This window comes from Monodelphis domestica, chromosome 1 (genome assembly GCF_027887165.1).
Source record: "Monodelphis domestica isolate mMonDom1 chromosome 1, mMonDom1.pri, whole genome shotgun sequence".
NCBI lineage: Eukaryota > Metazoa > Chordata > Mammalia > Didelphimorphia > Didelphidae > Monodelphis > Monodelphis domestica.
In genome coordinates this window covers 736,078,028-736,105,841 of record NC_077227.1, presented here as the reverse complement: position 1 = coordinate 736,105,841, position 27,814 = coordinate 736,078,028, and the positions used below count along the sequence as shown (strand labels likewise).

At 37.3% G+C, this 27,814-nt stretch overlaps 1 protein-coding gene across 38 annotated transcripts in view; it reads right to left on the bottom strand.

The window, feature by feature from the left end:
- The window catches only part of ZNF638 (zinc finger protein 638), a 150,411-nt gene that overhangs the window by 49,175 nt on the left and 73,422 nt on the right, over positions 1-27,814 (bottom strand). For 22 of the 38 annotated variants that reach the window (XM_056813923.1, XM_056813951.1, XM_056813939.1 and 19 more), the window contains exons 3-8: positions 26,266-26,327; positions 23,119-23,157; positions 18,325-18,626; positions 17,064-17,329; positions 8,968-9,114; positions 4,973-5,107 (exon numbers count right to left, since the gene is read on the bottom strand). In XM_056813923.1, the coding sequence (XP_056669901.1) occupies positions 4,973-5,107; positions 8,968-9,114; positions 17,064-17,329; positions 18,325-18,626; positions 23,119-23,157; positions 26,266-26,327 (951 nt within the window). Of the gene's footprint in view, positions 1-4,972; positions 5,108-7,359; positions 8,109-8,967; positions 9,115-17,063; positions 17,330-18,324; positions 18,627-23,118; positions 23,158-26,265; positions 26,328-27,814 lie in introns of those variants that run through there. The other 16 variants (XM_056813971.1, XM_056813980.1, XM_056814038.1 and 13 more) reach the window with 2 other exon arrangements.

Below are 27,814 nucleotides of genomic sequence, written 5' to 3'. Positions count from 1 at the left end.
CTGAATTTTGGGGACTTTGGTACTTCTTTGTGCATTATCTACTGTATTACAGTTTTATTCTGAAAATCATAATGTATCCACACCATGGTTCACAGCCAAGTTAAAAAGGAAATGGATCTCATTTTTTTAGTGAGGAACCTTTGTATTTTACCTCTCCTTGACTGACACAGTGTGTCACTGATTTTAAGCCATGTTTTTGATTTTTAAAACTTTTTTATTATTGTCTTTCTTTGCATGTGCAATATAGCATTTCAGTATTATTTTTTCTCTCCTTTTTGCATTTGAAGCACATGTCAACAATATTGAGATTTTTCTTTAATTTTTTTGATTTTGCAGTAATATAAGTTTTAAATACATTTGTTCTAATATTAATGCATATCCCAAAAGCTTTAGACTATAAAAATGATGCCACTGATTATTTTAAAAAATCATGGGAATTTACTTAATGATTCTGTCTGATTCCAGGATAAGGGAATACAAAAAGAGCCGTTGCACAGTGCCAAAGAAGCACAGAGCACCTGCATAGTGCCTATGGAGCACAAGGTCAAAGAGACCGTTCTCAGTGGGATTGATGTAATTTTAAGCCAAGACAAGGGGGCTTTAACTTGTTTGAGGTTCAAAGTTGCAGCCGTTTACATGCAGGACTTCCTTGAGCCACATTCTATCAAGCACCTCCTTTTCACTGACATACTGGTTCGCATTTGCTGCTGAAATCTAGTGCCTTTTCTGTCTATCATAGTGTGGTAAACTTTTTATAGTACTGGCTACTGATTGGGTAAGTGCATAATTGCATAAATCACTTCAATTGGGCCCTGATTCAAGGAACTGTTAATAAGTTTATTTTTCCTTTACTTAGAATTTTTTACACGTAAGACTTTTACATTTTGTATTTCATCCACAAGTTTTTTTCTTTTATTTGGATTTTTTTAAATTTTGATTGGATATGGATTTTTTTGGATGTTTTTTATTTCTTTTGCAAAATGATTCATATACCTCATAACTTAGCCATGTATCCCTGTATCCTCCTCAGAGGGAAATGTATTATTATTTTCCTCAGGGGAGACTATGTTATTGTTGTGAACTTTTATTTGAAATTGAGCAATTTTATGATAAGAAACTTGCTACCTCCCAGAATCCAGAATGCGCCATGAAGATGGTTGCCTGCAGAAACCACATGCTGTACCAATTATTATTAAAAAAACTTTATAAAATATACTATCTAGTTATTGTATATTAATTTTAATCTTTCCAGCAACCTCTTCAATTGGCACAGATTTAACTATCTTCTATACGCCAATGAACTTATTACTCAATCCCACATTATCAAATGCTCTCTGCTATCCAAAAGACATCCTAAACTCTATGCCTAAAACTCAGATGTCTTGCCCTAGACCTTCCCCTTTTCTGTCAAAGACACCACTCTACTAGTGCTTCTGTATTTATTATCTATATGTAATCTCAGCATCATAATTGACTCCTCAACCTTAACCCCATCTCCAATCAGTTGTCAGCCCTTGCTGTTCATACCTCTACAGACTTCTCACTCTACTAGCAAAACAATCAGTCCAGGCCTTCATTACCATTCACCTAGACTGTGCAACAAACTCCTAACAGCTCTCCCTGCCTGTCTCTCTGAGTTCTCCTTCCTACTGCTGCCAAGGTCATTTTGCTTCACCACAGATTTGATCATGTCATTTTCCTACTCAATCGGCTCTAGTGGCTTCCTATTGCTTCTAGAATGAAATATAAACCTTTAGTTTTACAGAACCTTCTTCTAATCTCATTGGATATTATCTCTTCAACAAGAGTTCCTTCTTCTTCTCTCCTCCTCCCATACTTCCCAGATGACTTCTGCCATCACCACCTCCTCCTTCCCTGTCTCACATGAGATGGCCCTGTTCCTTGACAAGGCAAATCCTTCTGTATATACAAATAATTCCAATTCCATCCTCTAGACTGCCTCCGTCATACCCACTCTCTTATTTTCTATGGTGGTTCTCTACTTATTATATACAAACCTACATCTCTCTTACCTTAAAAAATACCTGCTTTGAACAAATTGTTTTCCAGCTCTGGGAGGGGTCTGGAGGGTACGGGTGGGGGAGGGAGGGAGACAGTTTGGATCATATAACTTTGGAAAACTTGTGTGCAAATGTATTACATGTAATTAGTAAAACAAAAAAGCTTTATTAACAATTTTTAAAATATGTATTTTTTTAAATTGTGTTAAAAAAAAAAAGGTCCTGGTTTGAGTCACCATTCCCATTTGTTATTATCCCATATCCTTCTACCCTTCTGTAGCTAAACTCTGAGAAAACCACCCACACTCAGTGCCTCTGATTCTTTTCTCATTTGTGTTTAAACCCTCTGCAGCCTTTGAAGCAACATTTTAACAATTACCAATGCCCTCTTAATTGCCAATTTAACAACCTTTTTATAAATTTTCATCTTTCTAAATTTCTCTGCAGAAACTGACAGGATAAAGATCCTCAACTTCTTTTTTTAAAAATCATCTTACCTTTTATCACAGAAGTTATACTAAGTATCACCTCCAAGGCAGAAGAGTAATGAGGGGTAGCCAACTGGGGTTAAGTGACTTGCCCAGGATCACACAACTAAAAATTGCCTGAAGCTATATTTGAAACCAGGTCCTCCTGCCTCAAAACCTGGTTCTCTATCCATTGAGCCACTAGATGCCCTGATACTGTCTTTTCTCTACAGTTTCAGGACACTACTCTCTCATGGTTTTGCCTTTTAGACCACTCTTTCTCAGTCTCCTTTAACTATATCTGGGCCCTCTTCTCTCTCTATACTATTTAGTATTTCCCTTGGTGATCTCATCAGCTCCCACAGATGCTAAAGATTATTCTCAGATCTGTTTATCCCACCCTAACCTCTCTGCTGATCTTAGACATCCTAACTCAACACGTCCAAAACTGAACTCATTATCTTTCCTCCCCCCAACATCTTCACATCTTCCTAATTTCCCTATTACTCTTGGGGGCACTACAATCCAGTCACATAAATTCCCAGCTTAAATATCATTCTTGAGATTATGTGTGTCTCAGTATGTTGCAAAAGGTCTGTCAATTTACCTTCAAAACATCTCTCCTATGTCCTCCCTTCTCCTCTCATACCATCGCCACCCCCATGCAGGCCATCATCACCTCATGCTTGGAATATTACAGTAACATGCTGTGTAGTCTCCCTGATCAAATCCCTCCCCAATCTAGTCCATTCTCCACTTAACTCTCAGCCTGGTCTTCCTAAAGCACAGATGGGACCATGTCACATACCTCCCTCACCTATTCAAGTAAACACTACTACTTCCCTGTTCATTCAGGATCAGATGCCAACTCCTCTCTTTGGAGTTTAAAGCCCTTCATGATCTGTCCCCCTCCTACCTTTCCAGGCTTCTTATTCCTTACCCATCCCCATGTACTCTTTGATCTAGTGATCTAGCCTCCCTCACTCCTGGCTCTGGCCAGGGCCACTTACAAGAAGCTTTCCTGAGCATCCTGCTCAGTCCTAGTACCTACCCTCTGTTGATGATCTCCAGTTTATCTTGTCTTCCCCATTAAACTGTGAAGCATCCTGATAGCAAAGACTCTCCCCTTTGCCTTTCTGTATCCCCAACAGTGCTTATTCTGGTGCCTGGCACATTAAAAATGTTTATGGAGTGATGTTTACATTCTTGCTCTTTTTCTAGTCCTCACTCAACACATTTTCATGCCTTTGTATTATTAGTCTCATTATCAGTCCCTACCCAACTTCTGGCTCGTAAAATCCTTTAAGACGCAGACTGGGTATCTTCTGCACTAAGGCCTTTCCTAATCTCTAACTCCTAGTGTGCTCCCTCCTCTAGTCCCTTGTATTTAACTACTTTTGTGCTGCTGTGTTCTTGCATCTATATAAAAATGTTTTTCCAGCTGATATTTGGGCTTTATGGACAAGCTACAGCGCAGTCTTACAGTTTAGTAGCTTCTAAATATCTATTCAAACTGCATAAAACTTTTGGACACCCTGTATTTTAATGTTCATTCAACTCTTCCATTATAAAGCTCATTTCCAAGTAGGGATTGTCTCAATATTTGTACTTACATCTCTAGTACCTTACTCTCAATCTTGTTATAAAATCAGAAATGAGATTTTAAAGTGTTTTTTTGTGCCTGAAATAGATTTCTTAAAATCAATACTGAAGAAGGAATGAGAAGAAATCTGGGTCTGTTACATAATGTGTTTGATAGGTCAAAAGACATTAATATCAGCAATGGCTTTATAGAGGGCACAGCATATATAAAAAGTTTTTTCATCCTTTAACTCAATAATTAATCTTCCAGCATAATAACAAAATATGTTATTATGCTGTTAAAGAAAACAGTTGACATAAGGTACTCTCCTCCCCCAAAAAAGTTCTAGTCCAAGGAATCTTAATCCCTTTTTTTTGGGTCCTCTGGCCCCCTGGATCCATCCTTTTGACAACTTAGTGAATATTATAGATCCTTTTCCTTCTCAGAATCATGTTTTAAAATGCTCAGGATTCCAAAGGAAATCAATTATACTGAAATGTTACCACAATACTTAAAAATTCAGTTCCCTGGCTTCTAGTTAAAGAACCTCTGGTCTAGGAACTATTTGATTTCATATGGTCCATTAATTAGGGTTAGTGTTAGGGTTAGGGTTATCAAAGACCATATACACCTGTAACACAATCCCCAAAGACACTAGGTATAGCATCCAGTTTACTGAAGTATTAACAACCTGCAATAACTCTAAGAAAGTTTTCACATCATTGAAGAAGCCTCAGAAATTGCTGTGCTTGTAGAATTGGATTGGATACTTCCTGACTTGGTAAAATCTTTGTCCCCAGCTGTTGTGCTATTGTTCTAACTTCATTGTAACCCCTCACCCCCAGTGTCAACATTGGGGCTTACAGAGAAGCCAGCACATACTTGTGTTTGCTTCCATTTACCTGATTGGCGCTCGGTAACTTCTTCTTGCCCGCAGTGCTGATCTTTACCCGCTTCCCTTTCACCTGGACTGGTGTGGTTTCACAGTACTTGACAGCAGCAGCCACAGCCTCCTTAAATTTCATTTCCAAGTAGGCCTAAAATAAATGGCAAGTTTATGGCTCATCTCCCTAAGGTCTAGGTTTAAAAATGTCAGACACGTCAGTGGACTGTGTGGTTCCCTCTGTGCACTCCGTCTTCCTGGCTAATTGTTCATTTGATGCTTAAGGTAACTTAAGAGCTGACCCCACTCTTCTGGAGCTCTCCACCTTGAGCACCCACACACTGTCTCTTAGCTGAGGAGGGAGCTGTGAGCATTCCAGCTCTCCTTTAGAAATTGACAGAGGACTGGTTAAGTAGTCACCACTGAAAAAAGTAGACAGCTGTCTGAGGCTGAGGGGTCCCCTGAAAGAGAAGGCTGAAAGTGGGCAAAGCAGCAACACAAACCAAGACAGAACAGGATGGTCTACAAAAGGCATTATGGAAAGAAAGCAAGAGAAAGGGATTCTGCTTATTTTACCACCTTCCTTGTTTAGCCCTGTATTTCAAGATCTGCTCACATCAATCAATGGTAGTTTCTTTTCTTCTTGATCATCATGACACTTAAGAATGAATATTACTGTACAAATAAAAATCTGCCCTATAGCACTATTTGTGATGAAGCATGATGCTAGGATAAGACCTTACATTTAAATCTTGTTTCACCTACTTTCTATTTGTGGGACCTCTCCCAGACTGTTACCTTAACTAAAAAAAAATGAGATTAATACTCATCTAACTCATAAGGATTAGGGTCAAAAGGTAAATAAATGTATGTAATGTAAACCTAAGAGAACTAGAACTAAAAAGATGCCAGTGATTAGTAATACTAAATGGTATTTTGGAAACATTTACTAGTCAAATTCACTTCTTGACACACAAAAAAGACCTAGTTGCCTTTAGCAGAGCTATATGAAGCTGCATAGATTTTGCCTAAAAGAGATAGTCTTCTTTCAAAATAGTATAATGTTATACTCACAAATAATCAAATATACATACTTAAAAATAAATTCTTCAAAATTAAGTAGCTCACTTTAAAAACTGACACAATATTTTCGCTTTCTATTTTTCTGGTAGTGTTGACATGCCTAGAACTCTGCCCAAAGCAGCCCCTGCCATAAAGCAATAATCCTTGTTGCAAAGGGGTCCAGATGGAGAAAAGCACTCTTCTTTCCTTCTACTGGGGAGGGTAAGGGGGGGAATAGAGAGCCATGACTAGCCAGTCAGTCAGCATATGAAGCATGTTAGCTGGTCATTCAGTCATATGAAATGCATGAATTGCAGGAGAAGTAACTTCTTCCTGGCTCACGGATTGAAGTTGCAGGGTCAGAAGTCACTTATTTTCAAATCCTATAAAACATTTTTGTTGAAATGAAATATTTCAGAAGTATGCAAAAGCATGTGGATGGAAGCTTAAGACAGGGTCCTTTAGAAATCCTATGAAAGTTCTTTAATTCTCCTCATCTTACATCCCAATATCCCACTACATTCAAGACTGAAATTCAGCCAATCAAAATAAAAGATTAAGATCAGATACTACCTATGAGAAAGAGAAAACTACCCCATATTAGAGTAGAGAGGTATCTAAAGAAGGAAAATACAGGAAAAGAACAGAAGAGGATCAGAAAATGCCCTCAAAATGCATAAAATATAATCTCACTGCAAGGGCTCCTTTACAGGGTAAGAGAATCACTTCTCAGGTATATTGGAGGAAAGCTGAGTTCCATGACAGTCCTTCTCAACTCGAGTCTTTGAGTTTTGGATTAGTCAACATAAGTCTGGACACCGTGTCAGGCTTTTTTAGTAACAAGAAGCTACCTGCCATATCACAACTCCTGCAAGTATTAATGGTAGGTACAGATCAAGAAACGTAACACTACTTCTGACTTCCAGAAAACACCAACTATAAACCATAAAACTACCCAGAAACACATCATAAATGAGCAAGGAGACATAAAGGAGAAAGGCCACTATAATGGTTACATTGTGATTTTGTAAGGGTCAAATTTAATGGTTGGACTATAATTTTAAGAAATTATGTGGTCACCAATATTTATTATATCTCGAGTCAGAAATTTATTTGCACATATTTACAAAATGGAGAGGAAACAATAAATTAAGAGAAATGTGAAGAGGTTAGAGAGGTTATCTATCCTGTCAATCTAAATGCTTACTCCAGGTCTGCTTAATCCAGGCAGAGATTAATTAGCTCTCAACCAGGAAGGCTGGCAGTGAGTAAAACCATGCGGCCTCCTCCAAGATGGAAGCTAGTCTCTTGGGAAACTAGGAACGGAGTCAGCCTTTCACTCACCCAATGAAGTAGTCCAGGAGTCAGTCTAATTTGAAGTCGAGCTCCAAGTCCACAATCCAAGACACAGTCTCCAGCGAAGCTCCTGTCTCCAGAAGACAATCTCTTCAGACTATCTTCTCAAAGACAATCTGCTCTGAGGGAGTTTGGGGCTTGCTTTTAATGGTGATTTCTTGTCCCTTCCCCTCTTCACAGGGGCCAATCACAGTTTCCAAATTGTCTAGCTCTGTCCAGGAGACTGACCTTCTCACCTTCTGAAGGTTAAATTCTTGTTGAAAAGATTCACAGCTAAGGGTGTGAATTTTCTCTAAGTACCTTGCTAGCTTCTCACCTACTACTAAGTAGGGTGTTCAATCTTTTGTTGATTCAATTTAAAAGTAGACAAAGAAGAGTTAATGCTGTCTTTAGTCTAATGAGATACTAAGTAGGGATACTTAAGTTAATGTTAACTCAAGATAGACAAGAGAGTAAAGAATTCTCTTTCACAGTTTTGACCAAATAAGAGTTATAAAAAAAGTGGTCGGCAAATATTATCCCTTAAGTCAGGAGAACTATTAGCAGCTTTTAGCTATTTTGTTTAATTGGAATATTAATAAAAAGAGGGAAATGTGGAAGGGAAAGAGATAAGGAGACTGCCTAGCCTACCCTAAATGCTAATCCGGTGAAATGAAGCTTGCTCCGGACAGAGTTCCAATGATCACGTGAGAATCCTAGTCACTCATCAGCAAGCCAAGCAGGATCCACGCAAGGTCCTAATGCAGAAAAATCCTCATGAGCTAAGCTCACCAAGGCAGCAGTGAACCCAACAAGAAAGTCCCTGACTCTTAAGAAACTCCAAAGCCAAAAGTCAAAGTCCCAAAGCCCCAAACTCCAAGTTGAAGTCGAAGTCAAAAAGCCCCAAGGAGCCATCCTCCAAAGAAGAGGTCCAAAGGAGAAGATCCAAGGAGCAGAGACTCCAAAGAAGAACTCCAAAGGAAAAAGCCTCAAGGAGAAGTCCCTTAAACAAGAAGTTCATGATTTTTTATAGTCCTTTTCCCAGGTCACTTACTGTCCCTTCCCCACTTAACAGGAACCAATCGCAGTCTTTCAATTTGCCTAGCACTGCCCACAGCCGGGCAGTGGTCTCTGGAGTTGTCACCCACTCTAACAAGTGACTTGTGAATTCTCATACTTACTGTTAAGGTACTAAGTAGGGGTACTTAAGTTTTTGATTGATAACTTAAAAGTTGCTGATTGATAGACAAAGAATTTGATTCACTCTTCACACCACAAGCATAAATGCTTGAGAACCACCAATCTTGAAAAAAGCCACTTCTGTCACCAATTGGCTGAGCGACTCTGGACAAGTCACTTAACCTCCAACTGTCCTTAACAACTCTCTACACTATCACGATGTAAACTAAGTGCTGAGCCAACCTGCCTCCATCAATTAAATCCTAGGTCTAATGTAAGTGGGATTGGAGATTGGGGGCGGGATAGATTATTGAATAGATAATGGGATGGTAGAGGAGAGCTGTTAAAAATCAGTCATTTCTGAATTTTTTTTAAAAATCTAGTCATTTTCCATAAAATTACAAAATCTCCTTCAAAAGTGCTGATTGAATTGCTTACCTCATTTCTAGATGGAACAATCAAGAGATCACTAACTTTTCCAAATGGTTGAACTATTTTTATAATATCTTGCTCAGTGTAGCCATCAGTTGGTAACTCTGATACATGAATAATTGTATCACAACGCAAGGATTCATCTTCCCACGGCTGTATGGGAGGAGGAAAAAAGTTATTTGGATTTCAAGCAATCCAAATAAGTCACTACACCCTCAAATTAACAATACTTCTAAAATTAAAGGAAAAAACACTAACAAATCATGAATGTTTCAGTTACCACGCTTATAAGTGTCCAAATTGTAGTGTACCAGATGCTGAAAAGCACTTAGACACAAAGATACCAAATACTGTTCTTTGTAAACGAAGAGGGCACAAGGAAATCACAATGATTAACACAAGTGCTTTGTTTTTCTTCCCTTAGTATTAGTGATGATTTTTTAATTGGGCCAACCATATTCTTATATGGCATTCATTTTTACTCAAAGCAAGGGTCTGAAAATCAGCCCAGTATGGAAGACAAACACACTGGTACACTGTTAATGAAATAAAGGATTGGTTCAGCCATTTTGGAAAACAATTTGAAACTATATCCCAAACTAAAACTGAGCCTGCACTTGACCCACTGATGCCTATATTCCAAAAGGGGCCTGTATTCCAAAGAGACCAAAGGAAAAAACGACTAATATACCAAAATATTGATAGCATCTCTTTTTGTTATGGCAAACAACTACAAACAAAAGAAGGTGCTCATCAATTGGAGAATGGCTGAACAAATTATAATTTATGGATGTAATATTAATATTATTACCCTGTAAAAAAATGAGGGACAGTTTCAGAGAAACCTGGGAAGACCTGTATGAACTAATGCAGAGAAAAGATGTGCAGAACCAGGAGAACAACTGATATGAAATATTAAAAAAAAAAAAAGATTTTGATAGACTGATCAATGGAATACTAATTCCAGAAGGCTGATAACAAAACATGCTCATGAAACATGCTACCAACTTCCTAGACAGATCCAGGCACCTGCCAAATCTTGCTGTTTCTAGCTCCATATCTAACCTCTGACCCCTTCATTCCATCACACAGTCACTACTTTAACTCAGACCTCATCATCTCATGCCAGTCATTGTTAAATGACAGATTCTTAATTGGTCTCCCAGTCTCACAGAAATGATAGTACTTTTCCTTAAGAGCAGCTCTGACCACATCATTCCCACTGTTTAACAGAAGTGGCTCCCTATGGCCTCCAGCTTGTAAATCCCTTCATGACCTGCCAACCTCCACTGTATAACACTCAGCTTTCTTTCAACTGCTAGAATAAAGTCTCCCCAGACCATTACATTTTTTCTTTGTATGTTTACATATGTACTTGTTTTCTCATTCAAATAAAAGATTTCCTTCAGAATATGGATTAAGATTTTGCATTTGTATCCCCAGTGCCTTGAATCTAGCAGGCATTCAAGAAAGAATTAAGTGCTTATGGATCTCATATAGCAAGCTTTCACCAACAAGAGCAGCATCTGAAGATCTAGAAGAAACATCTCAGTATTTTGAATAAAAAAGCATTTTGTTAAGTATATCCATCTTCCACAACAGAGGAAACACTTCGCATGAGCATAATACATCCTCCAGCTTTGCCTTATCTGGACTGATGACAGATAAAGTTCCCTGTTGCATCAATCTCACATAATTTTAGAATAAGGCCAAGTCTTCAATATGGTATTTTGTTCTACCTGATCAAAGACTTTGGTAATCAAGCACTGTGATCACACCTTCAGGTGCCTTTCCACAAACACATGGTAAAAAATGTAGTCTGCTAGAGAGTTACATTTGAAAAAGCCTGCCTGTAATTTTCTTATGACTTTGCAAATAGCATTTGGCATCTTCCATTCCCTCAAAATGTCCCCAATGTAGTAAAGATGAATAAATATCCCTCTGAATAGTTTTTGATTTTTTTAAAGTTAAGGAGAGAAGTTGATATAATTCATGGCAATAGGGAATCACTGAAATCCAAGTACAAGGACAGCATGGTCAGAATTTCCTGCTGCTAAGAAAAATGCTTTTCCTGGCTATATGTAGAAGCCAAGAAATGGAGGTGCCCTGGGGGGATGGGCACAGACCTCCAGGGCAGAAAACTAGTGAAGGCAATTTTCCACTTGGAGTAGAAAAGAACATACTTCAGGGAATAAGCATAAGTGAAGCATGACAGCTCTCATTAGCTAATAATCTATCCTCAAACCATCTCTCTGCATCCCCAGCATCTTATCTACTTACAAGCTTGGTCCCATCTGCAAATCTTCACTTTCCCTGATCCCAGACAGCAGATCAGTTGCCCAATCTTTTTTGTCTCTTCAAACACCTTTCAGAACTTGGCTCTTCGCTACAATCACAGTTACCTATTAGCCCCAAAGCTCTTCACATTCTAGTCTATTCTCCATACAGAGGATTCCATAAGATTCTGGAGTGCTTTCCTCCTCCCAACTCTAAGAGCTCCCTATTACCTCAGTTTGGTATCTAAAACTTCACAACCAGATCTAATCTATCTTTCCAGCCTTTTTTTCACTCATCTTTTTCTTCACACAAAACCACAACAAAAATACCCAAACATGAAGAGATCATAAACATATATTGTCCTTTAAGCACAATCAAGTAAATTAGGAGGAAAAGTATTTCTGCTGAGTCAAAATAAAAAAATTCTATTTAGGCTCATTGTCTACTTTTTGTATGGGGACCAATTATATTCAAAGAAAACTCAATTCCTGTTATGACCGATTTAGGTGGAACATAGCCACCTGAACACAGAGCACAGAATCACAGAGCACTGAACCTGGAGTTAGAAAGACCAAGTGTGAATAATGATTCAGGTACTCAGTAGTTGTATGACTCTGGGAAAGAGATGTAGTCTGTCTGCCTCAGTTTCCTCAAATGTAAAAGTAAAACTGTAAATAGTAGCATCTACCTCCCAGGGTGGGTGTGAGGATCAAAGGAAAAAATAATTGCAAAGCACTTATCATAATGCCTAGCCCACATAATAAGTGCTATATAATTGTGTTAGCTATTATTATAAGAATCTTAATTAAATAAAACTCTTAAAACCCTATCTGTTTCTTCAGTTACAAAGACCAAGTTATCTGAAAAATTACATAAAACCATTATTTACAACTATAACCTGTTCCCCAAGACATATGCAAGGCATTTTAAAAAATAAAGCTATTCAATCCCATTATAAATTAAAGAAAAAAAATACTGTTAATGAACTTATAAAATATTGTTGTCATTTTTACATGTAAAATTTTTACCATAATATACACATTAGTAGAGTGGTATAGTCACTTGATGGGGCAGCTAGGTGGCATTGTAGATAAAAGAGCCAGATCTAGAATCAGGAAGACTGGAGTTCAAATCTGACCTGAGACAATAATTTAACTGTGAGACCCTGAGTGAGTCACAACCCTGGTGGCCTGAGTTTCCTCATCTGTCAATAGAGCTAGAGAAGGAATGGCCAGCCATTCCAGACTTTGCCACAAAAATCTCCAAATAGGGTCACAAGTCAGACATAGCTGAAACAAATGAATAATATCCATGTGACATGAAAGTATATGTATACCAAGGTTATGCATTGATTTTTTTTTTAAACTGATGTGGTGTTATCAATTATCAAGTCAGATACAATTAACATTACTTACTGGCTACCAGGTTAGGCTTGCTCTCTCCTAAATGAATTAGTAGTTAGTTGAATTTATGTCTTAGCTCCATTACCATTTTCAGAATCAAGGACCTCAGTATATATCCTAAATAACCTGGCCTCATAATTCATCAAATCCCAGGATCTACATTTTTACACTCTAAGCCACTCAGAGTGATATTAAACTATGAAAATTCTTCTCTTTATTGTAATTTCTTATGTTTCCAAATCCTATCAATCTAAAATTCAGTGATCCTTCCTTGATGGCATACCATCATTCCTTTATATTCCAAACATTCATTATTCCCGCTATAGCTTCCAAATATACGAGAGCAAACACAAACAGCAGCCTAATGTTTGATCATCTAAATACCCCACAGAATGGACTAAGGACATTCTATTGTGCAAACTTACTGGGAAAACTAGAGCAGAAATGAAGTACAGATCAATACCTTACACCATATACCACAATAAGTTCCAAATGGATACATAAACTAAATATAAGAAGCTATATCATGAACAAATTAGAGAAGGAAGAAGAAAATGATTTTCAGATATATGGATAGGAAGAGCTCAGGACCAAATAAGTAACAGAAAGGATCAAAGAAGGTAAAATGAATAGTTTGAATATTGAATAAAGTAAATAATAAAGTAAAATTAAGAGATTTTGTATAAACATGAAAAAAATTCACATTAGAAGGGAAACAAGTAACTAGGGGGAGGGAGGAATCTTTGCAACAAATTTCTCTGATAAAGGTCACATTTCTAAGACATATAAGGAACTGTAGCAGTTAGGTGGCTCAATGGATTGAGTGAGGCCTAAAGGGTTCAAATCTGATCTTAGACATTTCATAACTGTATGACCCATTGCTTTGCCCTCACCACTCTTCTGCCTTGAAACCAATACACAGTATTGAATCTAAGATGGAAGATATGGGTTAAAAAAAAAAGCCAGGAATTAACTAAAATGTATCATTCTAAAAGCCATTCCCAATAGATAAAAGGTCAAAGAAATACAAGGCGCTTTTCAGAAGAAGAAATAAAAGCTATTATATCCACAGGAAAAAAATGCTCCCAAACTCTAATAATAAAGAGAAATGCAAATTAAAGCAAATCTAAGGTTCCTTCAGAACCATCTTCATAGGCAAAGCTGGCAAAGTGGAAAATGACAAATATTAATACCGGGCACATTTGTACACTGAGAGTAAAAGCCTTTCTAGTAACAAACTTTGGAGTGGGGGGAGAGGGTGGTTAAGAGCCCACAGAGTGTTCTGCCTGCCATCTTTGGCACCAGTGCCATAGGTTCACCATCACTGGTATATACCTTTTAATTCCTCAATACCACAAGACATTAAAGAAAGAAGAAAAGACCCATAAGTACAAAAACCTTTTTAACAGCTTTTTTCAAAGTAGCAAAGAACTGAAAAGTAAGGGGGTGATCACCTACTAAGGAATGACTCAAGAAATTATAGTATATAAAATATAATGGAATATTATGGTATTGTTAGAAATAGTTTCAAAGGAAACTAAAAAACTCCTATGAAGTGACATAGACAAATAAATAAGAGCTAGGAAAAGAATTTCTATAATGACAATAGCATGGGGAAAGAAAAACAACTCCGAAAGACTTTAGCATGCTGCTCAATACAATGACAAATTATGATTCTGAGGATTGAAGATGCAGCACACTGATCACTTTCTGGTAGGACCTTAATTTTTGGACACAACTAAAAAGGAAATCAGCCTCACGTAATTATCTATTTTTATTACAAAGATCTTATTTTTACTCTGTTGTTTTTTATTGCTTGTTAAAAAAAAAAACTGTTGAAATTAGACATTAGAAATTAGACATTGGGGGCAGCTGGGTGGCTCAGTGTAATGAGAGCCAGGCCCAGAGATGGGAGGTCCTAGGTTCAAATCTGGTCTCAGACATTTCCCAGCTGTGTGACCCTGGGCAAATCACTTAAACTCCATTATCTAGCCCTACCACTCTTCTGCCTTGGAGCCAATATACAGTATTGACTCCAAGATGGAAGGTAAGGTTTAAAAAAAAAAAGAAATTAGACATTAAAAACATGCAGACAAGATTACAAATTGAAAGCAAACAAGACAGCTTCCAAATCTGAGGAAAAAATACCTATCCCAACATGGTCAAAATTCAGGACCAAGTTTGAAAGAAAAAAAAAAACTAAAAACAATGATGAGCATAGCAGCTCTTTGTGGTGGCAAAGAATTAGTAATTATGGGGATTTCCATCAAATGGGGAGTAGCTGAACAAATTATGATATATATATATGTAATGGAATTCTGTTGCCCTATAAGAAATGAGCAGGATAATTAAAAAAAAAAACTAGAAAGATCTACATAAACTGAAGCAGAGAGAAATAAGCAGAACAAGGAGAACACTATACAACAAGGTAACAACAATATTGTCTGATGATCAACTGTGAAAACCTGACTACTCTCAGAAATGCGATGATCTGGGACAATTCTGAAAGACTTATGAAGAAGAATGCTATCCACTTCCAGAGAAAGAACTGTTGGGAGTCGGATGGCTACAAATCAAGTTCACTATCTTTCACATCAGTGTATTTACAGTTTTATTTTGGGGTTTTGGTTTTGTATGAGTGTGGTCTTACAACAATGACCAATCTGGAAATGTGTTTTGCATAATAATAATATATGTAAAGCCCAGATCAAATTGCTTACCATTTCCATGTAGGGGAAAGGAGATGATTTGGATCTTACAATTTTGAAAATTATTATTACATGTAATTGGGAAAATAAAACATCTTTAAATTTAAAAAATATATGAGCCATGAATAACACTAAGAGTCATTCTCTACTAGATAAGGAGTCTAACTATGATTGAACCACCTAAAGACAAACTCTAAAAACACTAGCAAAAGAGAAATGAAAATTCAACTCAGACCTCAACTAATGCCCTATGAACAAAGATAATAGCAACAGGACAGTGAGAAGACAGATACCCTAAACAATCTGCCACAACCTAAGTAATAAAAAACTAAGGATACTCTTGGAGAATAATGACAAAAGGTACTTCTTGCCTCAAAACAAAAAGGACAGAATGTTATGTATAAACATAAATTCTGTCACTGTATCAGAAATTTTTTACTTTTTTTTACAAGTAGTAAATTTAGAGACAGTGGCTAGATTTTTTTCTTTTGAAATAACTACAATATAAAGAAAAGGCAAGGATAAAAAAATTTTAAATGCAAATTGACTAAAATAAAAAGAAATTATATTAAGAACTATTCATCAAAAGGACCCTAAAGCTCAACCCACATCCAGAAAATTGACATGGATGACAGAAGGGAATGGTTAATATTGCAGGGAATGTGTCAATATAGGCACATATTAACGTATTTTTGGTGGAACTATGAAATGGTTATTATAACCCCTCTTCAGAGCAATCTGGAAATATACTGAGAAAAGTATTAAACTATCCATTGTATTTGACCTAAACACAGTGCTAGGCAAGGAAGTCAATGATACACATCCCTTTTTTGTTGTGGTAGCAGAGTAACAAACTAGAAACATAGTAGATGTTGATGATTTAGGAATAGCTAAACAGGCTGCAGTGCATGAACAAAATGGAGAATTATTACACTGCAAGAAATAGTGATCATGAAAAGTATGAACAGATGCAAAAAGCAGAGTAAGCATTGCCAGGAAAACAACACTGTGATTAAAGAAATAATGAGGACAGTAATACAACCAACACTGAATACTATAATAGATCATGACCAAGCAGGGCTCCAAAGAAGACGATGACACCTCCCTACAGTCCTTTGTAGAGGTTGGTGTGGAATTCTGCCTATAATGTGAGACTTTAATCTGCTGGATACTTTTAAATTCTTTCCTTTCCTCATATATATATATATATATATATATATATATATATATATATATACACACACACACATATATATATACATAAAAATAAAAAACCACACACAACACAGCTCATTATCCTAAGGGATGGCAATAGGTAACATAGGTGATGTAAAAACAAAAGATATCCTTTTTTTAAATTGCTCAGTCCTACCTGCTATTCCTAAATCCTCAGAAATCTTTCCCAACTATATTAATGCCCACAGGTTCTACTGTGGTCCACTCTCTTGAAGTTTTCTCAGTTTTCCCTACACTATTCCCAGCTCATTCAGCAGATCACCAGTAGACATGTGAGGGCCCCTTCAGGCTGAGATCTGTATGATGTAGTACTCATTCCTGTGCCCCACTCCAGCAAAGAGCTAATCCTTACTCCTTTAATCTTTTGAGATTTTGATTCTTCCAGTGTGAGAGAAAAGGGCCTCTATATTTAGAGTATGCTCACCAGTAGAACAAAATGAAGTACACAAGCTTGGTCCTGCCAGTATCAGTCACTAACCTTTCTTTGAGTAACGCTTTCCTCCAGCACCTGGGATGAGCTGGCATCTTCAGGATTCTTGGCTTTATGGCGAGCAGTGTGACTGGCTGAGGACTCACTCTTTGTAGAACCTACAGTCTTACAGGGTAGTTTTGAACTGCTGCTGAGACTCTTTTGGGTGGAGGATCTTCCCTTCCCGCTTGCTTCAAAGTGTTTCTGCTTACTGAACTCTGCAGGGAAACCGTGTCCCAAACTCTGAACCACAGCTTCCAATGAGCTTCTTTTATCTGGACAGGGGACAGCACAACTTGAGTCTTCAAGACTGAAAGCTATTGGTACCCACACCATCATAAAAACCAGTGCAGGGCAATCTTTTCACTGCTTTGGACACATAAAGGGAAAGCTTGGTCATCAGCTTCAAACTTAATAGGTGAATTCCTATGTACTAAGGGTCCTTAAAAAATGTTTGGAATTGGTCTTCTTCATTCTTTTTTTTTAATCCTCACCTTCTCTCTTAGAACCAATATGAAATATTGGTTCCAAGGCAGAGGAGCAGTAAGGGCTAGGCAATGGGGGTTAAGTGACTTGCCCAGGGTCACACAGCTAGGAAGAATCTCAGGACAGATTTGAACACAGGACCTCCTGTCTCTAGATCTAGCTCTCAATCTACTGAGCTAACTAACTGTCCCTGTTTACATTATTTTTAGGGACATTTATAGGAAATTAAACTGTTGACAGACGATACAATGCATTCTTGTAAACAAAAAGTTATTAATTCTATTTGAAAGTAATTTGACTTTCTATTAAACTCTGATTTGCAAATGAGGATTCAAAATAGGCCTCTCACTTTTGCTACTACTTTACATCCTTTATATTCAGTATTTGATATGCATGTTTGAGCATTTGAATAATGGATTCAGACTATAAAGTCATACTCTGCCACCTTCTACCACTGCTGAGGGAAGAAGAAATTATGGAGTCAAGCTATTTAGGTGAGAATCTTTTTAAAAGTCTCTTTAAAAGGGCAGCTGGGTAGCTTGGTGGTTTGAGAGCCAGGTCTAGAAACCTCTGGGAGGTCCTGGGTTCAAATTTTGCCTCAGACACTTCCCAGCTGTGTGACCCTGGGCAAGTGGAAGTCACTTAACCCCCATTCCCTAGTCCTTACCACTCCTCTGCCTTGGAACCAATACATAGTATTAATTCTAAGGTGGAAGGTAAGGGTTTAAAGAAAAAGTAGTAGATAAACCAATTTTTATCATCAACAATGTGGCCATCATTGTACCTGGTGACCTTGGTCGTCTCCTTGATGTCCACTCAGAGCTAGCAGATCTTGGGGGTTTAGGACTTCCTCTGAGAGGATTTCGAGATCGATGTGGTGACCGAGACCGGTGTCTGGGACTGAATCGATGTGAATATCTTGGACTTCGACTTCTTGGTCTACTTGGCATATAACGTCCAGGGCTTCTAGATCGAGACCGCCGCAACTTGTGACTGAAACTTGGCCCCCTAGATCGTCGGGGACTGACACTAGAAGAGTGAGTCCGTCTCCTTGGAGTCTGATTTTCTTTTCGATTGCCCTCATCTCTGTAAAATAAAAATCAACATTCTAGATTTAAGCAAACTTCCACTTAATTTTAACTTATTGAGAATTAACCTAATTTAAAATTTTAGAAGAATCATTTTTAGAAAGGGTGATAAAACATGCATACGCCAAGCTCTTAAGGCTTTAAAAAGGGAAAGACTGTTTATGATGAATGACTCAACAATAGACCAGATCTAGTTCACTCCACAAATGTTTTTATGTCTGATAGTCACAAACACAACTATCTAAGGGTTTAAGACTGGTTTAAAACAGGAGACGAACAAATTGTATCAGGATCCTTGTAGGCAGCCTATTGTCTTTAAAAAACATGTTAATGACATCTATGTTTTAGTGTATTTTTATTTGTTAACACCATTTTAATCTGCCTTAGTCCCTTCAGATACTGTGGCTACACAGGATGTATTGACACCTCTGTGTTAAGAGTATTAGATGTATAAATTGCATATTTAATAAAAACTCTCTTAACAAGAGGAAAGCCAAAAATCTGACCAGGGTAAGGAAAAAAGTATTATCTATTTTAAATTTCAGAGAGCAAGTTCTGGAAACAAATAACAAAGACTTTGTTGTTATTTTTATCAAAGAAGCTTCTGAAGCCTCTATGGGACTCAATCCATCAGTACTTACTAAACACTTCCTGTATATGTTAGGTACAAGGGACACAAAAATAAAATATTAAATCTTCCCTCTTCAAATAGATTATTTTCTTGGGGAGAGAAAATATGCATATCTATAATTGTACAAAGAATACAGAATAAACATAGATGATGAAGGCCTGAATTGATGTGGTAGCTTCATGAGTAGAGAACAGGAGACATGTGAAAGACAATCATGAAAACAGGGATGAAAAATCTCTCAGCAGACTGAACATGTAAGGTGAGTTACAGGCCTAAATAACCAGAGGATGACTGTAACCTTTACAGTAAATGGGAAGTATGGAAGATAAGAGTTTGTATAAGGGAAAAGATAATGAAGGTCAACCACACATGTGAAGTTTGAACTGGGTACCAAATAGCATGTTCAAAATGCCCCCAGAGGCACTTGGTAATTCAGGACTTGGTAATTGAGAAGTCAGCTAGATTAGACTATTGAATCCATGTGAGGTGACTGGATCACCAAGAAGATGTAATGGGGAAGAAAGAAGTTCTAGGACATAGCTTTAAAGGTCTAACCATAGTTAGCAGGTGTGACCTGAAAGATTCAGCAAAGGAGACTGAGAAGAAATGGTCAAATAAAGGTAAAAGAACCAAGAGAAAGCACAGTCATGAAAGGCTAAAGAGGAAAGAATATCTAGAAACACAGGATAACTGGATCAAAGTCTGAAACTAAAGAAAATGCAGGATTGAGAAAAGGGCATTTGTGATCAACAGTCAATCCAGTAAGCATTTATCAAGCACTGTTTACCAGGTTGGAGGCAGCTAGGTGACTTAACAGACAAAAGCACATGAGTTCAAATCCAGTTCAAATACTATGTGACCCTGGGAAAGTCACTTAACCTGTTTGCCTTAATTCACTGGCAAAAAAGTCCAGTATCTCTGCCAAGAAAACATCATAGATAGTATGGTCAGGGAGATCAGATAAACAACGTGTGCCAGGCACCAGAATAAGCACTGTTGGGAATACAGAAAGGCAAAGGGGAGAGTCTTTGCTATCAGGATGCTTCACAGTTTAATGGGGAAGACAAGATAAACTGGAGATCATCAACAGAGGGTAGGTACTAGAACTGAGGAGGATGCTCAGGAAAGCTTCTTGTAAGTAGCCCTGGCCAGAGCCAGGAGTGAGGAAGGCTAGATCACTAGATCAAAGAGTACATGGGGGTGGGTAAGGAATAAGAAGCCTGGAAAGGTAAGAGGGGGACAGATCATGAAGGGCTTTAAACTCCAAAGAGAGGAGTTGGCATCTGATCCTGAATGAACAGGGAAGTAGTAGTGTTTACTTGAATAGGTGAGGGAGGTATGTGACATGGTCCCATCTGTGCTTTAGGAAGACCAGGCTGAGAGTTAAGTGGAGAATGGACTAGATTGGGGAGACTATCTAGTACACTACTGCAATAGGACAGGGGGGAAGTAATGAAGAGTTCACTGACAAACATGCTACATTTAGGATGCTGACAGATATGTAGAGATGTAAAATTGGATCAGTAGAGAGATTAGGTGCAACAAACATCTGAGGATCCTCAGCAGAGAGATGATAATCTAATATGTGGGAGCTGAAAAGATCACCAAGTGAAATCGTGTAGAGGGAGAAGAGAGGAGGGCCCAGGACAGACTTGGGAAGCACCTGTGGTTAGCAGGTATGTCCAGATCCAGCAAAGGAAATTGAGAAGTAGTAGTCTGACAGGCAAGAAGCAACAGGAAAGAGCACTGTTCTGAAACCCTAGAGATAACAGTATCAGGAGGAAGGGCAATCCTGACCATGTCAGTGGCTGCAGAGAGATTTAGAAGGATGAAGACTAATAAAAAAGCCATTAGATCAGCAATTAAGAGATCACTGATAACGTTGGAAAGATCAACTTCAAAGTCAGATTGCAGAGGAAGAAAAGAGCAGGGCATCTAGGTGACTCATTGGGTTGAGAACCAGACCTAGAAATGGAAGATCTTGGGTTCAAATCTGACCTCAGACCCTTCCTGGCTGTCTGACCCTAGTAAATCATGAAACTCTCATTGCCTGGCCCTTAATATTCTTCTGCTCTTGAACCAATACACAGTAGTGAGTTTAAGATGGAAGATAAGGGTTTAAAAAAAAAGGAAAAAGGAAATAGAGGCACTGAATATACATGGGTTTTCTCAAGGAATTTTGACAAGAAGAACATATATATAGGATAATAGCTAATGGACATGGTGAGATCACAGGATGGGATGAGGGAGAAATGGTTATAATTTTAAGCAAGATAGGAATCAGTAAAGAGAGATTGAACAAAGATTGGGGACAGGAGCAGTCTGCAAGAAAGGACAAAATGACAAGGGGTCATTTGTGCCTATAAAAGGGATAGTCTTGGCAAGACAGGCCACCCTTTCAAACATGCCAAGGTGGAGACAATAGTGGAATTAAATAGTACACTGTCAATGATAAAACAAACACCTGTGGATGCTAGTAAGATTAAGGGTATGAACATTCCTGGGTGCAGCTGAGATGGATTAAGTTATGGAAGTTAAATACATTTAGGAATTTCTAATAGCCATCAGGATCTGGATTCCATGATAAAACTTGGTAACACTCATCTCAAAGGAGTAAAGATTAGTGTGACAGCGGCAGAGGCAGAGTATAAAAGTGGCAATAGGGCACAAGGAGTTTTTTGATTCAATGAGGGAAGGAAGGGAGGGAGCTCTATGAATTATTAGTCAAAATACAACCAGTTTAAGAAAAGATCACCAGGAGTGTACTGTCATCTGGAAGGAGCCAGATTTTAGAGAGTGCCAGATGAAAGCAGTCAGAAAAGGGTTAAGATGAAAGGCAGTTTGTTCAGCTTGACTCAAATGGGCAGAAGAAGGAACAATAAAATCAAAGCAGATTTTAGCTCAATGTAAAGAAAAACTGTAATAATATAAATTCTGCACAAGTGGGAAAGGCTGCTTTGGAGAGAGGCAGATTCCCCCATTCCCTGGAAGCATTCAAATAGAAGCTGGGGGATCACTTTGGAAGACATGCAGTGGATGGAACTATGATCAAAATACTGACTGGAGGGGCAGCTGCGTAGCTCAGTGGATTGAGAGCCAGGCCGAGACAGGAGGTCCTACGTTCAAATTTGGCCTGAGATACTTCCTAGCTGTGTGACTCTGGGCAAGTCACTTAACCCCCATTGCCTAGTCCTTACCACAATTCTGCCTTGAAACCAAGTGATTCTAAGATGGAAGTTAAGGGGTTAGAAAAAAAATACTGGCTGGATTAACCAAATAATATTTATTAAATCCTGAGTATCAATAGGCCAGGCACTGGGAATACAAAATACAAGAATGAAACAAACCCTAATGGGTGAGACAACAAGTGCATATAAAACTATAAACAGTATAAATGTAAATTTAATCTATACAAATACATAAAAAGTGGTTTAGAAGGATGGATACCAGCAGTGGGAGGGACCAGGAAAGACTTCATGCAGGTGTTATCAGAGCTGTATCTTCAGGGATGAGGACTCTATGAGGCAAGGAAAGGATGGAATTGTTTGTAGGAATGTGGGATGGCTGGAGAAAAAGCAGTGACAGGAAGTAGAGTAGAGGATGTAAAGAATAGAGAATAGTTTCAATGGTATGTGTTGGTTGGGCAGAGGGATTTCCACTGTAGCTGAAAAGATAGGTTATGGCCAAAAGAAAGGGATGAGAGGATGAGAAGGCTAGAATAGTGTCATGGAAGAAACAAATACAAACTTGGACAGACTTCAGAAGATGGTGAAGGATGGAAGGGCCCAGCATTCAGTGGGAACACGGGAATAACCAAGAGTAAAACATGACTAAACAATAACACAGCAAAAAACATTACCTCCTGGAAGAAAGGATCTCAGGATTCCAATCAGGGTATCTATTTTGAGAAAGAACATTGATGAACATAAAGATTATCGATGTTATAACATCAAGTGTTATAGAAGTACAATCATGTCTTTTTTTTCCTAACTACAAAAAAATATATATATTGTTCCCAAACATCCCAGGTTTACAAGAGTAATTTCCACTTTTAAAAAATAATACAATACAACTGTGCTCCTGGGTTAGACATCCATCTATAACTTATGACTTGATATTCTTGGATGTTCTTTTAGACAAAAAGACTAAGAAGTACAAGCTATAATTCAATTTTTTTAAAGTAAAAATGTTCCTACTGCAGAAATCACAAACTAAAAGATGATGAAAAGAATTTTAAGTCAATGGTAAATCAATATGTATCAACAGGAAGGATGTGGGAGGAGTGGAGGGAAAGAACATAAATCATGTAACCATGGAAAAATATCCTAAATTAATTAATTAAATAAATAAGCAACAACATGTATCAAAGTGGTATCCAAAATTTCAGATAGGAGAACAGAGCCTTAGTATAAAGGCACCAGTACTCCTGTGACAGTATCAAAAAAAAAATTCTTTTTAACATATGCTTTAACATGTTTCTTTTAGGAAAAAAACACCATTAGTTATTTTTTAGTACTTTCATAAAAAGTTTCTTTAAAATACCCCAAATGCCCATCAACTCAATTTAACTTGCATGTACTGATTCTGTTGTCTTTTTCCATTAGAATGTAAGTCTCTTAAATGGACGACTATTTTTGTTTTCTACCCCTAGCATTTAATATTTATTTGGAGTGTTGGAGACTATGCTAAGTGCCTAATAAATATTTCCTGTTAAAATCTATTTTCTGTATAATCTTTGTATTCTTAAAATTATTTAGGCACCATTTCAACTTTAACTAGTAGATACAAGATCCATGAAATTAATTAACTACAAGCATTAATCAACTCCCTTAGATGATTAGTTTACCAAAAAAAGTTACACTGTAACTTCAAGTAATACAATGGTCTGGTAAGATTTTCTCACTTCTCATAACTTGAGGGGAAAAATTTTTGGACCATTGCATAATGAATAACTGATCTCACTAGTGGAAAAATTCTGCTAACTATCTCCATATAAAGTAGCCAGTTTTCAAACTTAAAATCAATCTCTTTGACGCATGAAACCAACATGTTAAGGATTCTCTATAAGAGGTTCAAACCTCAGCAAGAGGGGTTAAAAAAAGACTGATTGTATGCATATCTTTGGATAGATCCCTTTTGATCAATCCCTATTGAAACTACATCCCAAAAAGATTAAAGGACCTACTTGTTCTAAAATATTTTTAGCGATTCATTTCATAGTGGCAAAGAACTGGAAACTGAGGGGGTGTTCATCAACTGGGGAAAGCTGAACAAGATGTGGCATATGGTTGTAATAGAATACTATTGCACCATAAGAAATGACAAATAGGAGAAATTTTTTAAGTTTAAAAAAAAGAAGCGACAAACAGGACGAGTCCAGAAAAACTTCAAAAGACTTGTAGGAACTAATGCAAAATGAAGTGAGTAGAACTAGAACAGTGTGTATATGTACAGTAACAGAAATACTGTTTGATGATCAACTGTGAAGGGCTAAACTATTAGCAAAACAAGGTTCCAAGATAACCCCAAAGGACTCTGATAAAATCCATGGCCAAAGAAGGAACTGTTGGAGTCTAATTACAGATCAAAGTATGCCATCTTCCACTATATTTCTTTCATGAGCTTCTTAGAGTATGTGTGATGTCTTTTTTTTAATGGTACAAAGTATATGGAAATATGTATTGCATGAAAGCACTGGTATAACCTATATCAGACTTTTTTACAACCTTGGTGAACAAGAAGGGAGGGAGGGAGGGAATCTGAATTGCAAAATGTCAAATAAGAAATTGTCAAAAAAAATTTTCTACATATAATTAAAAAAAAAAAGACTGATTGTACCAACAGTAACCAAAAATAATGAACACTGGACTTGGAAACTGGAAGACACAAGTTCAAAATCCTATAGTTACTACCTGTTAACAACTTGGAGAAGTACTTATCCTCTCTTAGACTAAGAAAAAATAATTAGGATACCTACTAAGAGTCTGTGGGCTTAGGTCAGAAGTCAGGAGATAAGGAATTGAGGTCCCATGTATACAAGTTCAATAGCAATGAAGTATTTTTTTTATGGTGTAATTTAAATTAAAAAGCCAAAACTGTCACAATCTTATGACAGTTGTCAGGAAGTGGTCAGATGACAAAATAGCTTCTCCAATTAGTCACATTTTGTGGGTCAGGTAAAGTCTGAAAGTTCAATACAATTAGTCTACCAAGTCACATGGCAATACTTGGAATGAGAAACTTTTCTCTGGGCCAACATTACCATTTAAGGTGATCCCTGAGATAGAAAGAGGCAATACTACTAGTGTTCTTATTGTTTTCTGGTCCTAGATTATCAGGGAAAACTCCTTGAAAAATTCCCCAAGAAGGCACCAAGTCTTATGAGTTGGGCAAGAGAAGGGAGAAGCAGTAGTACATAATTCTCCCAGCTCACCCTGATGATTTTTTCTAATGACAGACCCTAGATTAAATTTCGTCAAGTCCATCTCAACACCCCCTAAATTTAAGTACTCAAATTACCTTGTATCGATATAATTGATGACCTCCCCTCAATCCTAGCAGAATGTAAGCTCCAAGACAGGCAAACAGGAAGGGTTTTAATTTTTTGTGTTTCCTCAGCCCCCAAGTGTACTTAATAATTAGCTAATGAATGAATCCTAAAACATACAAGGAAAAGTAGAAAGGGATAGGGTCTGTTTCAAAATAAATCTTCCTTAGGGGAGAAGAGGGACCAAAAAAAGATTTATCTTAAAAATGTCGGTGTAACAGAAGTGACTCAATGGTTTTGGACCCTGAGAGTAGTAGTAAGGTAGAAACCACAAGACATTTTTTTTCATTAGGCAATTTTATATCTTCCTACCATTAAAAGGACCAAATATATATGACAGTAAAATAAACAAAAACTAACTCAAAATGCCTTGAGTATTTTCCAAAAGTTTCAGATTGAAAAAGTTAACAGGCATTCTAAAGGTTCTTTATCTACCCAAGAAAAAATAAATTTCCTTACTGTTGACGTAACTGTCGACAGCTCTCAATGTGGGCAGGTGTATTCTGATGTTGAATCCAATTCTATTAAAAAAGAGGAGAAAGTGCTAAAGTTAGAATATGCCATACCATGACATGCCCACCATAATTTCAATTCTTAAGAGTCAGAGATATTAAGAATTTTTTCAATTGTTTGAGCAATTTATCTGATCTTCAAAACTAAAGTGCACAATTACAGGTATCATATTAAAACTTATATTCAACAAACTTAACAAACACAAGAAAATAAAGTCCCAAGTACATTTTTGGCATCATCAGCTTACTGATGTTGCTGATAAAGTAAATTATAACAAAAATATTATTTACCCCATTTCATTTCATAGGCACAACTTCAGATTTTTAAGTTGTTCATGTCTCAGAAAAGGGCTTACTAAAAAAAAAGTTTGTAAAAGTCTATAGGACAAATGTTCATTTTTGCCAAAAGAAAAAAGAAATGCCAGAGACCACACCTATGTTTTAAAGAAAATGGTCTTTATGACATGTGTCCTCCAAATACACATAACTTAATGTTTTACAGTATAAAATTCATGTCATCAAAATCCTATTATTCATGACAGATATCATTCCAAAAGAGGCCATCATTAGATCTGCACAAGGATATGGATTCATGTACTCTAAAAATACAATTTGTTTGCTTTCATTCTAAAGTTATAACAACCAAAATATGTAATAAAAGAATTAAATATTGGGCATTTTCAAATTATTAAGTAATTGAAGAAATAACAATACAAAGAACTCTGCCCTAAAATAACAAATGCAGCCCATTATCTCTTAAAATACACAATTCTCAAAGTAAACCAGAAGTGATCCACCCACCTGAAAACAAAACATTTGGTTTAATGCTGTTTTGTTTTTCCAACATGAAAGAGAATTCTCATATAGTAAGGCCCACCCCCCCATTAAAAAAGTGCCCAATTCCCTTGTTTCGAATAGTACTTTAACTGCTAGTGTCAAGCAGAGGGTACACAGGTAAGGCTATCAAGTTACTGACGAAGCCTTAAAGCAGATAAAGGCAGAGCTATCCCATATGGTTGCCTCTGTGCCAGCAGTAATTGAGGTGTAAAACCAGACCACAACTTTTCAAGACCTCCCCAGATGATACGGACTGGGAACTAAAAATGGGTTATTTGTTTTAATTCAAAAACCCCTTACATTCCATCTTAGAATCAATACTGTATATTGGTTCCAAGGCAGAAGAGCAGTGAAAGCTAGGCAACGGGGGTCAAGTGACTTGCCCAGGGTCACACAGTTAGGAAGTGTCTGAGGCCAGATTTGAACCTAGGACCTGTCTCTAGGCCTGGCTCTCAATCCATTGAGCTACCTAACTGTCCCCCAAAATGGGAAATTTAGACAAACTTCGTACAAACATGGAGTCAAATGAAAACAAGTACTAGTACCTACAGGTTGACAGTGTTTCCTCATGTTTTGGTTAAGAAATCTCCAAAGATGGCATCCTGATTATCAAAATGTCCAGAAGACAATTTTTATCTCTTAGAGATAAAAGGAAATTT